The sequence below is a fragment of the Trichosurus vulpecula genome, chromosome 3, assembly GCF_011100635.1.
Source record: "Trichosurus vulpecula isolate mTriVul1 chromosome 3, mTriVul1.pri, whole genome shotgun sequence".
Classification (NCBI taxonomy): Eukaryota; Metazoa; Chordata; class Mammalia; order Diprotodontia; family Phalangeridae; genus Trichosurus; species Trichosurus vulpecula.
Genome location: NC_050575.1, coordinates 127,245,332 through 127,261,131, shown reverse-complemented (window position 1 = coordinate 127,261,131; position 15,800 = coordinate 127,245,332). Strand labels below are relative to the sequence as shown.

General features: G+C 40.1%; 1 protein-coding gene across 4 annotated transcripts in view; it reads left to right on the top strand.

Moving 5' to 3' along the window:
- DENND1A (DENN domain containing 1A) overlaps nt 1–15,800 on the top strand; it is a 697,281-nt gene that overhangs the window by 601,594 nt on the left and 79,887 nt on the right. For all 4 annotated transcript variants that reach the window (XM_036750170.1, XM_036750168.1, XM_036750169.1 and 1 more), the window contains exon 19: nt 8,078–8,209. In XM_036750170.1, coding sequence (XP_036606065.1) covers nt 8,078–8,209 — 132 coding nt within the window. The remainder of the gene's footprint in view (nt 1–8,077; nt 8,210–15,800) is intronic.

Sequence of the window (15,800 nt, the reverse complement as noted above, 5' to 3'; positions counted from 1 at the left end):
GCTCTCTCTGACTGAAAGCTTTTGGTCTTTGCTTCAGTTGAAAATGAATTTTGTAGCAGCCAGATTTATAGTCTTGAAATTTAGAAGCCAGGGATAGAAATTCAGAGACCCTTAAGCGTAGAGTATCACCCTCTGTTAAAAATTGGGGGTGGGGGCTTCACGGGTTAAACGAATGCCTCATTTACCTGTTATTTTCAATCAGCCTACGTGCTCTCCCTGCACCCCCAACCTCCACCTCCCATCTTGGTCACTATCAGTTGAATTTGATCACAGATGTAAAGCAAGGGTAAATTTCTTCAAGCAATTTTTCCCTCCTCACCAGCTAGCTCTTTGGCTGTCACTGGCATTATACTATTACCTAAAATCATTAAAGATATGTTGCCCTCCCTAGAATGTTCTTCTTGTGCAGAATAAATACCACCAAGTGAAAAAAGCCCAAGGAAATTCTGATTGGCCATTCTATTAAAAAAAAGAGACAGTGAAAGGTCTTCCAGCTATTCCTAAATACACAAGAAGACCTTATAGATCCATTCTTAGTATTATTTCACATTCCTACTAATAGCCAGTGTTGCTCATAGAGCTTTTTTGTTGCTGTTGTTGAGGAAAGGGAAAAAATAGCTTGTTTAAAGAGCCTGGATCTCCCTTTTAAAAATCCACCCCTCCCAAGCCCCCATTGCAAACAATCCATTGAGTAGGGCCCCACTCCATTTCTTTCCCTCTTCCACTCCCCCCTTCAGGTTATTTCAAGATTCATTTGGGGAGATAATGTTCTAGAGAAAGTGTCAGTACATTTCAGGCACTATAAATGGTGAAACCCGTATCACTAACCATCGGACATTTTATAGAAATGTGTCTTGTCACTGTGGGACTGTTGACAGATCCATTAGTGTACCTTTTTCAATTTTCACTTCCCCTCCCTTGCTTTTACAGATTTTTGCAGACTTGATATTTTACAGTTTTTAGTAGCAGAGCTGTTTTGTAATTGAAACTCCGGTATTGTTCGGTGGGTACAGAATTTGGATCTTCTGCAGTGTTTTTCTGCTCTCTTTCCTGGGCCAATTTAAGGCTTTGCTCTGCCTGACCTTATTCAATGCAGCTGAAAATATTTTCTTGCCTTTCTTTTTCCCTTTTGTATGGCAACACATCCATGTGGAGCCCAGGAGATGTCTAAGCCAAATATACCAGTTCAGATTTCGTCATAGAATTAAAGCAGTTTCGAACTATTGTTCAGAACAATTCTTAACAGTGATATTCAAGAAATGATACAATTCTGAACTATGGCACAATTTCAAAAATTAAACCATTGTGAACGATTATTTTAATCAAGATATAGTTCTGCACAATGATACCTTTCCTAACAATGTTACAATTTCCAAACAGTGATACCATTCCGGTCAGTGTAATGAACATGAACCATGATACAGTTCTGAACAGTGATACAAATCCAGACAATGATATAATTTTAAGATGCACCAAGCTGGAGATCTGCCTCCTGCCACTCTGCATAGCAATGATGACCTCTTCAATATAATCAAGAGCCCAGTTTGCCCTTCCTGGGCTCCAGCCTTGGGTTTGAATTGCAAATGTGAAATGCGGGGCTGACCTATTGAGAGGTCATCATGGTGTATGGAAGGTCCGTCTTTAATAGGATAGTGGAGATTGAATGGAGGCCCAATTTCTGTCCGTATTTCAAAGCAACTGAAATGGAAGTTTTCAGAGGATCCCTGTGACTGATAGCAAATAATTGTTAACAGACACTGTGGCATGGCTTTATTTCACACCTCCTGTACTTCAACCCCAAACTAATAATAAGGATGGGTGACTTATTTCTCTCCATCAGCGTAGCAAGATGGTTGAGTCCTTCTGTTACTTGGCCTCCTTTGAAGGCTAACTGCACAGAATTAAGAAAAAATGCCTGAAATACCTTCCTTGACTTTCAGGAGGGAGAATTCAGCACCTCTGAATCGTCACCTAGCCTTATGTAGCACTGAGTGCCTGGGCTTGGAGATTAAAACCAAATATATTCCCTATGTGCAGAGCTCCTGTGAGGTATCTGGTGTCGCTGCCCTTCTGGTGCCCCATTTTTTAATGTATCGCTGGTCCCCACAAATGTTGCCCCTCCCCCACAGATGGCTATTAAAGTAGGTTCACATTAGACATCATTTCTAGCCTGGAGTGTAATTCTTGAGATAGAATTTTTTTTCAGTCTGGTAAAATTGACATAATTCAGTTTAATGAGCACAGATCACAGCCCTTTTGAAAGTTTCAACATAATAGTCCTCTTTCTAAAGTGCAAGCCAGGCATATCAATTGAGATTTGGATCCTGGATCCAGAGACGAGGGTTCAAGGCCCCACTCTGCCACTGCCTGGCCATGTGGCTAAAAAGAGCATTGATGGGATCATAGATTTAGAGCTAGGAGGAATCTCAAAGGTCATCTAGTCCAACCCTCTCATTTTGTAGATGAGCAAACTGAATGACTTGCCCAGGAGCACCCAGGTATTACATGGGGAAACCAGTATTCACATCCGGGTCCTCTGACTCAATTTCCTGCACACCATGCTAAGGAAGAGTTGAGGTCTGATCAAAGGCTTTCCAATGTTCATAATGTTTCTCAGGTTTCTTACCAATATTTAATTTTCCAAGGGAAAGGATTTGGAATAACAAGACCTGAATTCACATCTCAGTTCTGCTAACTATTACATGTGTGAATTTGGCCAGTTAATTCCCTTCTCTGGGCCTCAGTTTCCTTATCTGTAAAATGTAGGGGTTAGGTTAGATTATCTCAACTTTCCTTTCTGTTTCTTATAATCATCGTCTCATAGGCTAGTGGTACTTTGACAATTACAAAGCCCTTCCCTTTACAACAGATCTGTGAGATAGGTATGAGCAAAATTTATCCTCCCCTTTTGACTGATGAGGAAATTTCAGATCCAGAGAAGTTGTGACATTCCCCAGGTCACACAGCTAGTAAATATCAAAGCCAGAATGAAAATCTCCATCTCCTAACTCTAAGTTCAAAGCTTTTTACATTATGACATGATCATTCTAAACCCCATGATCCAGACAGCCCCTGTCCTCATGGAATTCACAGTCTACCACAAGTATATGATATATTCACAGATAAACAAGTAGAGTATTCATATAAAATAAATAAAAGATGATTGGACAACACTAGGGTCCACCATTGCCTGGTCTTGTGACTAAAAGAAAAAGCATGAAATTAGACATCAGAAGAACTGGGTTCAGGTCCCTGTTCCACCCCTTACTAGCTGTGAGGCCTTATTATGCAAAGTGTTCTCTCATGGTGCCTCAGTCATACCATCTTTAAAACAGTGCTAGATAGCCATACCTTTACAGCTGACCAAGGCATTATAAAAATTAATGTGAAATCAGAGTGTATGTAGCATGGCTGTGCTAACACTTTTTGCCTGGAAAGCACTGGAAGACTATGAATTTTCCTGCTACCTTTGGCATCATGGAAGCAAATTTACTGTTTCCATTAGCAGAGATTTTTGTTTCCAGTCCTTGACTTTGTCTCTGTATGCTGGAAGTGAGTGGGGGTCAAATACTGATCTTTGGCTCTGTGGGAGAGTTTACATCGTGTGTGTGTGTGTGTGTGTGTGTGTGTGTGTGTGTGTGTGTGTGTGTGTGTGTGTGTGTAAAAGCTGTAGGTATGCACTATATAGAATAACCATGTTCACACCTTGTCACACAGCTGTCAGTTCCTCTTCTCTAAATGCATTAAAAATCTTGCTCTGGCTCAATCAAGGAAATTCCAACATTGCTCTCAATTGGGGATATCAATATTCATTTCCTAATTTGCATTTCTTCTCTTCAAGCACCTTGGTTGTAGATGTGTTAGGCTAGCAAAAGAAAGGGCCTCTCTCAACGCAGGCGAGAGAGAGAGAGAGAGAGAGAGAGAGAGAGAGAGAGAGAGAGAGGAGTGAAGCCACCCATGAGAAATCTGGGTCAGAGATGCTAAGGGGGTTCCCTGACTGCTTTGGATTATGAAGCTTTCTCCTGCATTGTAGATAACAAAATTGGAGCCAAAAATATTTTCCCTTTGACCCCTGGCACGAGCACTCAGGTGTGGGTAATGCAAAGCCTCAAGTGTGGGAATTCTTCCCAAGAGCCTGCTATGTACCAGCCAATGTAGTGGGTATTGAGAATAGAAATACAAAAATGAGACAGCCCCTGTCTTCATGGAGTTTACATTCTACTACAGATATACAGTATGTTCACAGATAAGTCAATATAGTATGCATATAAAATAAATAAAAGATGATTGGGAGATGCTAGTAACTGGAGGAATCAGGGAAGATCTTTTGGAGGTGGCACTTTAACTGACCTTTGATTGGAGTTAAGGGTTCCAAGAGATAGAGGTGAGAAGAGAGAGAATTATAGGTACAGGGAACAGCTGGCACCGTGGTAGACATAGGAGATGGAATGCTAATATAGGGAATAGTGAGAAGGCCAGTACTTGGCCAGAACATAGAGTAAATAATGAGTAATGGAAAATCAGCCTGGAACAATGGGATTGAGCAAGATGGCAAAGGGCTTTAAATGACAAACAGAGGAATTTCTACTTAACCGTCACAAGAACAAGGCACCACTCAAGTATCTTGAGCAAGGAAGTGATGGTCAGATTTGTGCTTTAGGAATATCTATTTCATAGCCATGCAGAGAATAGATTTTGAAGGAGAAAGAATAGAGGTAGGGAGACCAATTAGGAGGCAATAATCCAGGAAAGAAAGGCTGTCTTTCATTTTACTGTTGAGAACACTACTATTGTCCCAGTGTCTCATGCTCACACACTCCCTTTCACCCCATGTGTTCATTCTGTAACCAGATCTTGTCATTTCTATCTTCATGGCATTTCTCATATCTGTCCCCTTCTCTCTACCTTGTACATGCCCTCATCCCCTCTCACCTGGACTATTACAATAACATCCTAACTGGTCTCCCTGTCTCTCATATCTACCCATTCTCCACTTGGGTGCCAAGTGATTTTTCCAAGGTGTTGGTCTAATAATCTCCCTGCTGTGTAAGCAAGCTCCAGTGGCTCCAGATTATTTCTAGGATCAAATACAAAATCTTCTGTTTGACATTGAAAGCCTTTCACTGCCTATCCTCTTCCTACTTCTCCAGGCTTCTTAGTCGTTCCTATCCTCCATGCACTCCACAATCCGGATCTTACTTTCTGTTTTTCACATGTAACCTTCTCTACCCCAGCTGCATGCCTGGAATTGGCTCCCTTCTCACCTCCGCCTCTTCCCTGGCTTCCTTCAAGACCCAAGTCAAATCATACCTTCTGCTTCCAGGAGGCCTCTCTTGATTCTCCCTCTTCCCTTCTATTGCCCACTCCTGTTAAATGTCTTCTCTCTGAAATTATCTCCCATCTACTGTGTGTGTGTGTGTGTGTGTGTGTGTGTGTGTGTGTATCTTGTATTTATATAGTTATTTGCATGCTGTCTCTCCCATTAGAATGTGAACTCCTTGAGGGCAGGAATAGTGTTTTTGCCTTTCTTCTTCCCCTTAGTGCTTAGTACAGTGCCTGCATCACTTAATGATTGATTGACTGAAGTAAGATTTGGATATGTATGAATGGGAAGAAGGTGTCAGATGAAAGATGTTAAGGAGGTAGATCATGAGACTTGGTAATTAATTCTTTGTGTGGAGTAAATAAGAGTGAAGGACCAGGGAGGGGTCTGAGGTTGCCTACCTGACTAGGACAAGGTACTGCCCTTAATAGAAATAATACTAGAGAGAGGAGCAGTTTTCAGGGAAAAGCCAGTGAGTTCTGCTTTTGACACATTGAGTTCGAAGCGCCTGATGAACATCCTGGTGTTGCTGTCTAGTGAGCAAGTGGAGATGTAGGTCTGGAACTCAGAAGAGGACAGATTTGTGAGACATCTGCACAGAGGTTGTAGTTGAATTCATGGGAATTAACGAGGCCGATGAAAGAGACTAGAGAGTGTGTTGTATTGGAGCTGTAGTATGTACTTATCACTTCTACTAGATTGTCAGCTCCGCTGGGGGCAAGAACTCTGTCGTTATCTTTATGTCACCCACATATTCTAGTACGGGACCCCCTACAGAGAACATATGGCAGAACTTTGGAATTATAGATAACGTTAGAACATAAATAGAGAATGTTTGGTTTGGGCTTTATATCTCCAGAGATCATGCTTGTTCTTGGCACTTATAGGCACTTAAGAAAGACCTGGAAAGGACCTTAGAACATCCACTGTTAGAACATAGAACATAAAATGTCAACTGGAAAAAACCTTAGAATGTTACAATAGAACATAGAATGTTAGAATTGGCTAAGACGTTAGAACATAGAAGTGTTCTTATATTGAGAGACTCAGCCTTGGAGTCAAAATGACCCCTGTTCAAGGCCTGTCAGCCCCCAGCAACTCTCCAAAACTGTAAGTTACTGATGAAATCACTAGAAAAAAGTCTTAAAGTATAGAAAGCTGTGATCCTGTGGACATTAGGCCTAATGAGGACCTTAAAATATAAGCCATTAGTTACGGGATATTACGGTGAAAGGCCATTCTTTCTATCGCCAACATTCCGTGTTCCCTTCCAGCTCTGTCCTTTCATGTACTATGTTATTCCATTGTGCATTCTCAAGTCCCTGGCAGCAGAGTGAGGCAGCCAGTAGCATAGTGAATTGAGTGTTGGGCCCAGAATCAGGAACACCGGAGTCCAGATCTGGCCTCGGACACTTACTAGCTGTGCGGCTCTGGGCAGTTTGCCTCATTTTTCTCAACTGTAAAATAAGGATAATAATAGCATCTACTTCACAGAGTTGTGAGGGTCAAATGAGATAATATTTTTTAAGTGCTTAGCACAGTGCCTGGCACTTATAGGTGCTTATTTCCTTCCCTTTACTTTCACCCCCTTCTGTTTTTGGTATTCTACAATTTTGTGATTCATTTTTTATGGCTACCATCTTCTTACATATTTCTCTTTTCAAGAATATATTGTCCCACACATAGTACCCTGCTCTGCTAATTAATTTTTTTGTTCAAAAAATTCCCCTGATCCACTCACAAAAATAATCTTTTCTAGACCATTTTAACTAATTACATTGCTTCTTTTGCATACCCTCCCCATACTGCTACGCATACACATTCATACATACACATCCTCACTCCTCTGTTTCTTCTTGGGAAGCATTGTGTGCCACCATCTGGATCTAAAAAGGGTCTCTTCTTGTTCTCTGGAGCAGACAGAGCCCATCCACCTCTTTGTTTTATTTGACCTAAGTACTTTAGGTCAGCCTATGTCCAAAAACCCCATTTCTAATTGGCTATCAGCTTACGTGTCTCATTATTGTACAAGACTGAAACTGGAGGGGCCATGTCAGGGGTCATCTGATCAAAGCAAGGTCTTTTAGTAGGCAACCTTCAGTCACCCTGGCAAAGCTATATGTCATTCTCTCACTATTCTTACCAAATGCTGCCGAGGCACATTAAGTTTAGGTTTTCAATTCAGCGGCCTCTATTCCCAAGGAAAAGTTGCAGTTCAGTTCAATAAATGTTTATTGAGCACTTGCTATGAGAAAGGCTCTATGTTCAGCTCCCAGCTAGGGAGAAGATACATGTACATTAATGAACATAATATAAAATAGATGTAAATAGTTGGAAAGAGCCTTCAAACATCAAATATTAGAACATACAACGTAGGATAGTTGAATTGATGGGATCCTAGGACAGAGATTACCAGAATTTAAAGGAACATTAGAGATCATCCAGCGCAGGGCTGGGGAACCTGCGGCCTCGAGGCCATGTGTGCCCTCTAGGTCCTCAAGTGCAGACTTGTGGCCACAGGTTCCCCACCCCGACCTAGGGCAACTCCCTCACTTCATAGATGGAGAAACTGAGGCTCAGATAGAGGGGATGATGTGCCCAACAGCCCTTAGTGGCAGACCTGAGAAAATCCCAAGTTTCCTAATTCCCAGTAGTTTTCCACTTCCCACGAAGCCTCCCATCTTCCCACATTTTATATATTTAGCCCAGTGTATACCAAAGGTAGCATCACTGACTTTTTTTTCTACCTCACAGGATATTGCTGAAAATGGCTGTAGCCCAGCCACAGAAGATCCTTTACCAAAGGCTGCTCCTTCACCATTGGCTGAAACAAAGGATTCCAAATTCCGAGAAGACAGGAGGCCCATCACCGTGCACTTTGGGCAGGTATGCATAGAACCTTTCTTTTACAATTCTTCCAAAACGGACTGTTCAGAAATATTAGCTAGCCTGTCTCCAATTCAGCTTGATTTTCAGAATTTTTTTTTTCATGACAGTTTTCTCTAGTGATAGCTGCTCTGAACTTCCAGTATTCAAAAGTCTTTTTCTGTTTCAAAATCTCGCTAAAGAAATTCCCAGAATTTGGAAGCAAAGCATCATGGCCGTGGCAGTCAACTCTTTTGACTCATATGAACTCATTAAATCCAACAGCTTCTGCTCTCACTACCTGAGAGAGAACCGGCTCATTAGAACCTTTTAGCATGGCAGGCTCCCTCTCTGTATCCCCAAGTAAAAGGCAGCAAGCCTTGGCTTTAAGAAAATCAATTTGGTTGTTCTTTATTAATATACTCCCAGAAAATCCATATCACAAGTCATTCTCTACAGGGTAAACACCTGTGTTCTGATGCAGGCAATCCAGAAGTATTTTCATCTATTATAAGGATTGGGAAAACTGTCTGTTGAATGTCTTTCCAAAGTTAAACATGGTACCAAGATATAAAAAATTAACTTCTCTTTGTCAGTTTCTCACTATGATCATGCTTTTGTACAAAGAAGGAATCTTGTCTGTTCTTCATCAGCTCCTTTGATTGAATTAGGTATTTTGTCTCTGAAATTCTTTTCAAAGCAAATGTAAAATGGTTCCTTTGATAAAGTGGAGTGTTGATAAACCAAAGTCTTCTAAGGATACCATTGACAAAGAGAATGGGGGATGGGGTAAGACACAAACCCAACAGCATGTGGCCACAACCAACACTGTGTCAGAAGAATGTTACTAATATTTATATATCGGTGTCTTGTCCTCTGTTAGACTGAGCTCCGTGAAATAGGAACCTCTTTATATACCTGCCCCTACCACCCAGGCACCACTATCCATTGCCTCGCAGAGCAGGCACATAATAAATTTGTTGAACAAATAACCAGCCACATCAAAGCAAACTGTGATACTCTGGTCTGTTGCCAGAGAAAGGCTGGAGATGGTCATCAAAGAGACCTCGGATTGAATTCCAGCAGTTTTAGTATTCACCCCTCTCCTCTCCCACCTAACCCAGCATTAGCCTGCTTCCCTCAGCAATGCAACTTCTTAGGTGTACATAAAAATGACTCTTACTAGAATAAACTGCCCCCCTCAGACATATACACATTCTTCCTTTTTTGAGTTTAGTTTTTCATTAAATTTTGATGAACATCAACAAAATGAACATTTCCCTGTATAAAGAAGAACAGAAAAAGAGTATATGAAATCGCACATCTGTTATATGCAGCTCAAAGGCTTTTTGTAGTATATATGAAATTTAATACAGGGATACCAAAACTACCCTCCTTGTCTTTATCTCCTTCTGAACTTCATTCTCCTCTCTTCTGAATATTGTTTTAAATGTTTCATTGATGCTCTTTCTTTTTCTTTGCATCACTCTCACTACCTCTTACACCCACCCCCACACTATAATTCTTGCAAATGGCAAATAGATATAATCAAAAATAACAAATCCATACACTGGCCATGTCTGAAAATGTAGCTTATTCTATTCCTCCATTCTATCACCTCTCTATCAAGGGGTGAAATGCGTGATTGAGTCATCACACCTCTTGAGTTATGATTGGTCATTGCCTTCATCAGAATGTTTTATAAATTGTTCTGCTGGTTCTACTCACTTCACTCTACATCAGCTCATGCAGGTTCTCCCAGCTATTTCAGCATCTGTCCCTTTCATCACTTCTTGTGGCACAATAATATTCTATTATATCTCTTTACCATAGTTTGTTCAACCACTACCCAATTGATGGGCACCCCCTTTTTGTTTCTAGTTCTGTGCTACAACACAAAGTGCTGCTATAAATCATTCTTGTACGTATTGTCTTTTCTCTCTTTCTTCCATTTGTTTAGGCTATATGCCTAGTAGTGGTTTTGCTGGGTCACAGGGGTGACTTTTGGGGTATAGTTCCAAATTGCTTGTTGGAATGGAATGGTTGAACCAATTCACTACTCCACCAACAGTGTATTTATTAGTATGACTTTCTTCTCATAGTCTCTCTTGCAATTGTCCTTTCTCTTTTCTTTTCTTTCTTTTTTTTTTGTAACCTTGCCAGTCTGATTGGGATGATGTGGAGCTCAGAGCTGTTTTAATGTGTATTTCTGTTATTGTCAACTATGGGGCATTTTTTCATATGGTTGTTGCTTTTCTTCTTTTGAACTCTCTGTTTATTTCCTCTGACCATTTATCTATTATGGAATGGCTCTTGTTCTCATATATCTGTATCTATTCTGTATCCTTGATAAGAGATATTTATCTAACAAATTTGCTGCAAAAAATTTTTCTCAGTTAACTATTTTCATTCTAATTCTAACTGCGTTGATTTTGTACAAAAACTTTTAAATTTTATATAATCAAAATTGCTCATTGTATCTCCAGCAATCATCTCCATACACATACTTTCACTGAAGGACCTACTTTGAGGGAACCAATTACCAAAGTTAAATGGAATAAGCAAGCATATGCACAAGGTTTTGTTGGGGGGGGGGGTTTCCCTCAATGCAGTGTTCTTAAGGGCAAAATAAAACTGAAATAATCTCAAAGCCAAACTTGTTAAATCATAATCATAAATTAACCGTAAGATCAAAAGCAGGAAAAGACCTTAGAAATCATCTAGGACAACACTTTACAGATGAGAAAACTGAGGCTCAAATAAATTAAGTGACTTGCCTAAAATCATATAGACTGTGTTAAAACTGAAATTTGATTTCAGATTCCAAATCCAGTGCTTTTTCTATGATAGTACCACAAAGAAATCATTTCGAAGGCGATTTCAGCAAATTATTCCACTTAATGAAGTGGCCTTTAAGGTATTTTCATTTCAGTTTTATTTTAGCCTTTAAACACTTAAGAATCTTACAGTAAAAAATATTTTATTTGCCATAGGTTATTAGTTCAGTGGCAAGTTTGCAGATAAATTTTTCTTATCCATCTAATGCTTTGTTTGAAATAGTCATGTGCCTTATCTTTAGGGTTTTTTGTTTTTGTTATTATTTTTTTGCTTTAAAACTTAAAAGTGGGATATTTACTACCAAAAAAAAAGGTTTGGTTAAAGATCACCTCAAAATGACATCGTTTCTACTTCCCCATACCCTCCTACCTCTGAAAGATCCCCCCCTCCTCCCCATCCCTCTGGACATCAGCTCAAAGTTGGAACAAACCTGAGTGACTGTCACTACCATTGCTAACAATGAAAGCTTTGGCCACATAGTGTATCCAGGATGGCAGCCCCAGGCAGGGAAGGGGGTGGTGTGGGGGAGGGGGGCTCTTTCCCCAGTAGCCTTTGTCCCTCTTTCTGCACACACACACACTCCTCTGGGCAGATGCATTTTTGAAAATATTACACAGGGGTTGAAAAATTTCCCAGTGTTAAATATAAAGAAATCTTTTTCCTGTTTCAGTGAGAATGAGGGACTATTTTAATGTCCTTTTCCAATAAATGAAGAATAAATATGTGTGTTTCTATATGCACATAAATGTAGATAGCATGTATCTGGGTGTGCATATGCCCCTATGTGTGTGGATAGATAGATGGATGGATAGATGATAGATAAATAGATAGACAGAAAAGATAGGAGAGGGAGGGGGAGTCGAATAAACAATTAAAAAGCCACCCCAAACTGTTGAAATAAGAGCTGTTTGTGCCTTCACAGGTCTGTAAACTAGGGAGGATAAAAGTGTCTTTTTTCCAGTCTGTGACTGGCTTCACGTGTCTGCCAGCATTATGCAAGTATACTGGGGGAAGGCAGAAATTTTTAAAATGCATGCATGTGGATGAGGGTCAAGCCCCGAGTATCAGTAATGCAGTGGGCTCCCCTGTACAGCTGCAGCGCCGGAGCCTACCCACAGCAACGAGATGCCTTAATTGAGACATGCTGTCAAAGTGACAAACACATTTGCATACAGTCTATTTATTTTCACCAGGGAAGGTCTACAGTCTGCCGTTGGTTGAACATTCTTAATCAGTTTGCTGTAAGTGAGCCGGCAGCTAGCTGTCCTGTGCTGGGAGCTTTTCTTCATTACATGACAGATTAGCTAAAGGGGGGATGGTCTAGAGAAGGCATTAAACCCCTTCATTTTAACTCTTTGTGGCTTACCCTACTGCACGTTAGCTTCTGGCCCTCTCCAGTCTGCTCACAGTTGTGACAGTCTTCATTATTCAGCCATTTCTTAAATACACAGTATCATGGTAAATTATTCGTAAGCACCCATGTAGTACAGGCAGGGCCACGGAGCTCAGAAACATCAAGGTTTCAGATTCTGTGATTCTAAAAATGCTTGTGTTTCCCTGAGAGTTTTAATTATATTCCTGTGTGCACGGTAAAAAAAAAAAAAAGGAAAGAAAGAAAGAAAAAAAAAAGATGTGATTTCATTCATTCAGGAAACATTTATGAAGCTCTTGTTATATGCAGTGAGTGCCCTATGCTCAGAGAAGGGAAGAATTCAAAGATAAATAAAACATTGCCCCATCATCAAGGAATTTTTATTCTAGTGAAGGAGATGAGACTTGGACACAAATAAAGAAAGATTATAATATGATGTGGGCTTATAAGAGGAACACAGAGTGTTACATGATCAGATGAGGGAGAAATCACTTTAAGCTGGAGGAATCCAGGTAGGCTGCAGAGAGGTGGTAGCATTGGAGCTGGGTCTTGAAGGTTGAGTGCTAGCAGTGGTAGGGGTGGGGAATTTGGGACAAAGGGAATAAATTTGCATAAGCAAAAGCTATAGAGGTAGGGGAATGCAAGATGTGTTGGAGGGACTAAATAATCAGATCCAAAATATTCTTTTCAATTCTAATATTTTATGGACTACCATTCAATATTTTGAGGTCTCTTGTAGCTCTAATATTCAAACCTTCTAAGGTTCCTTCTAGCTCTGACAGTTTGTGCTCTGTGTTCTTTTAGCTCTGGTGATAGTTGAGGAAACTATAATCCAAAGAAGAGGAAATTACTTGCCCAAGGTCACACATAGAGTTAGTAGCAATTTGCTTTGTTCAAATCTCTTCCCATCCATCATGAGCAAATCAGATTGGCTGTGGTAACTCTAAATATAGGTTTCAGATTCTGGTCTAGATTAATACTATCAAAGATGTGGGCCCCAGTTTGGAATTTTACTTGCTATCACCAGTCCTGCTCTTAGGAGGCAGGAAACAGAGAAATAAAGAATCATATGGGGGAATCATGGGAAATGGCCCCAGGGCCCTCTGCTTTGCATTCTCCCTTAACTGATTGATCTGTGGACAAATGAATCTCTTGCTTTCCACCCTGATGGATTCCAAAGGGCTTGTGTTGAAAGGTACCTCTTTTTTCCCCAAACTAAAAGAACATTCTTTAAGCTATTTAGTGTAAAGTTCCAGGATTGAAATAATGCACCAACGGAGTGAGTTGGAGCCAAAGCCAAAGGTTCCAGTGGTTCCCAGAGACTTAGGACAACAGTTTTTTTGAATACTTCCCAAATGCAAACTCCGCATTGGAAGAGGAGTCTCTTCATTTTTGTATAGACTTAATTAATAATTATATGCAAAAAACCAAGTCATCTGGGCTCATGTTTGGTGGATGTTTCAGCCAGCTACCAAAAAGTTCCTTTTTAACCTTTGCCCATTTGAAACTAAGGAAGCCAAAGGTTCATGTGTAGTGGAGAGACCAGTGAACTAGGAGTAAAGAAGTCTGGGTCCTAGTCCTCCACCCTGTTGCAACTCACTGTGTGGCCTTGAGCAAATCATAACCCTTCTCTGGACTTTACTTTCCTCATTTGTAAAAGGTAGAGGTTGAACTAAAAGATTTTGAGGTCCTTCCACCTCTAACATTCTAAAATTCCTTATTCTAAAGTCATTTTTAGTCTACTTTCTAAGATCTTTTGCAACTCTAGCATCCTGTGTTCTAATATTGTTTATTCTAAAATCTCCAGCTCTGCCATTTAGTGATTCTGTGAAGTCTTATAAAATTACTGGATCTTAGTGATTTGAACAGAGAGCGCTTTGCAGCAAGGAGGAGAAAGCACAAAGTTGGAGATGGGAAACCTGTGTTCGTCTTTCTGCTCCAGCATTTTCTAGGGGCAATAATACTCATACTAATAGCCTCTCAGAATTATTGTGAAGAAAGCACTTTATTAAAAGAAAACTTTAAAGTTATTAGTTCATTTCATCAAGTGCTAAGTGCCCTACCAGTTTTGTTGCCATGTTTGTATTTCCTTTTGCTCAAGTGGAGAAAAAAAATAGCAAATTAGCCCTCTAATGGAAGAATTTCTGGTCCTCGATGGTCATAAATCTGGATTTTTGTCCCCTACTAGAAACAGCTTTGTAATTATAGGAATTACACTCAAATCTCATTTTCCCTTAGGTACATTTTCGTTACTAGATGAAAAACTGATTTTCAAACAGAAGATCAGTGATAGGGAAGCAATATGATACATTTGCATAGAACTCTGGATCTGAAGTCAGAAGACCTAGGTTCAAACCCAGCTCTGATATTTACTGCCTTTGTTACCTTGGGCAAATCTCTTAACATCTCTGGACCTCCATTTCTGCATCGGTAAAATAAGGGCATTAGGTAGATCTTGATAACTTCTAAGGTGCCTTCCAGCTCTAATTCTGCAGCTCTTTTTCTGCTTCTCTGTGTTGTTGTCAATGCCCCTTGGGAGTCAGTGTGGTGTAACAGAAAGGATTGATCTTTGCTAGCTATGTGACTATGAGGAAGTCACTTCATCTGAGTCTCAGCGTCCTCATCTGTAAGCTGGGGACAGTAGTACTTGAAATTGCTACCTCAAGACTGTAAAGAAATAAAAGCAGAAGTTATTACTCTTCATGAAGGTCAGGTCGATGGGCCATGGTTGGCCTTTCCATTATCTAGTCACACTGTCCTTCAGACAGTTTTCTGATAGAAGCCAAAGTTAACAATCAAAGGAGCTTGCCTCTAAATATAGCCTTATATTTAGGAAAAAAAAGAAACTGCCAATAGAAAAAGAGAAATGAGATTCAGGAACTTCACAAGTGCTGAGTTGAAAATTCAAGAGGTTTTGATTAAGGATTCAGTGTTTGCTGAAATGTGTTTTGTTATCTTTGTAGATATCTTTTGTCTGTTTTCATTGAAGTGAAGAAACCTAAATATCCTAGCCAACAACAGTCGAAATCACAAATATCTTCCTGATACTGTATTCGGTAGACCTTATTTGAAATGTTCTTAGCCAAAGGAGACTCAAGATACAACTAGCAATTGCTTTCAAATCCAAAGCAGTTATTCTCCATTCAGCATGGACTGAAGGTAGCAGAGGAAGAGTAAGTTGAAACTGACCACAGACTCTTAATATATAGAATGTTACAGCAGAACAAAATGTTAGAATATAAATTGATATAACATAGAACATAATGCTGAGTCTGAGGAAGGCCTGCAAGTGGCCTAATGTGTGGCAAGCATGCTGGACTGGGAGTCAATGAGCCTGAGTTTGAATTTTGACTGACATACTTCTGTGACTCTAGGCAAGTCATTTGACTTCTCTGAAGCTCG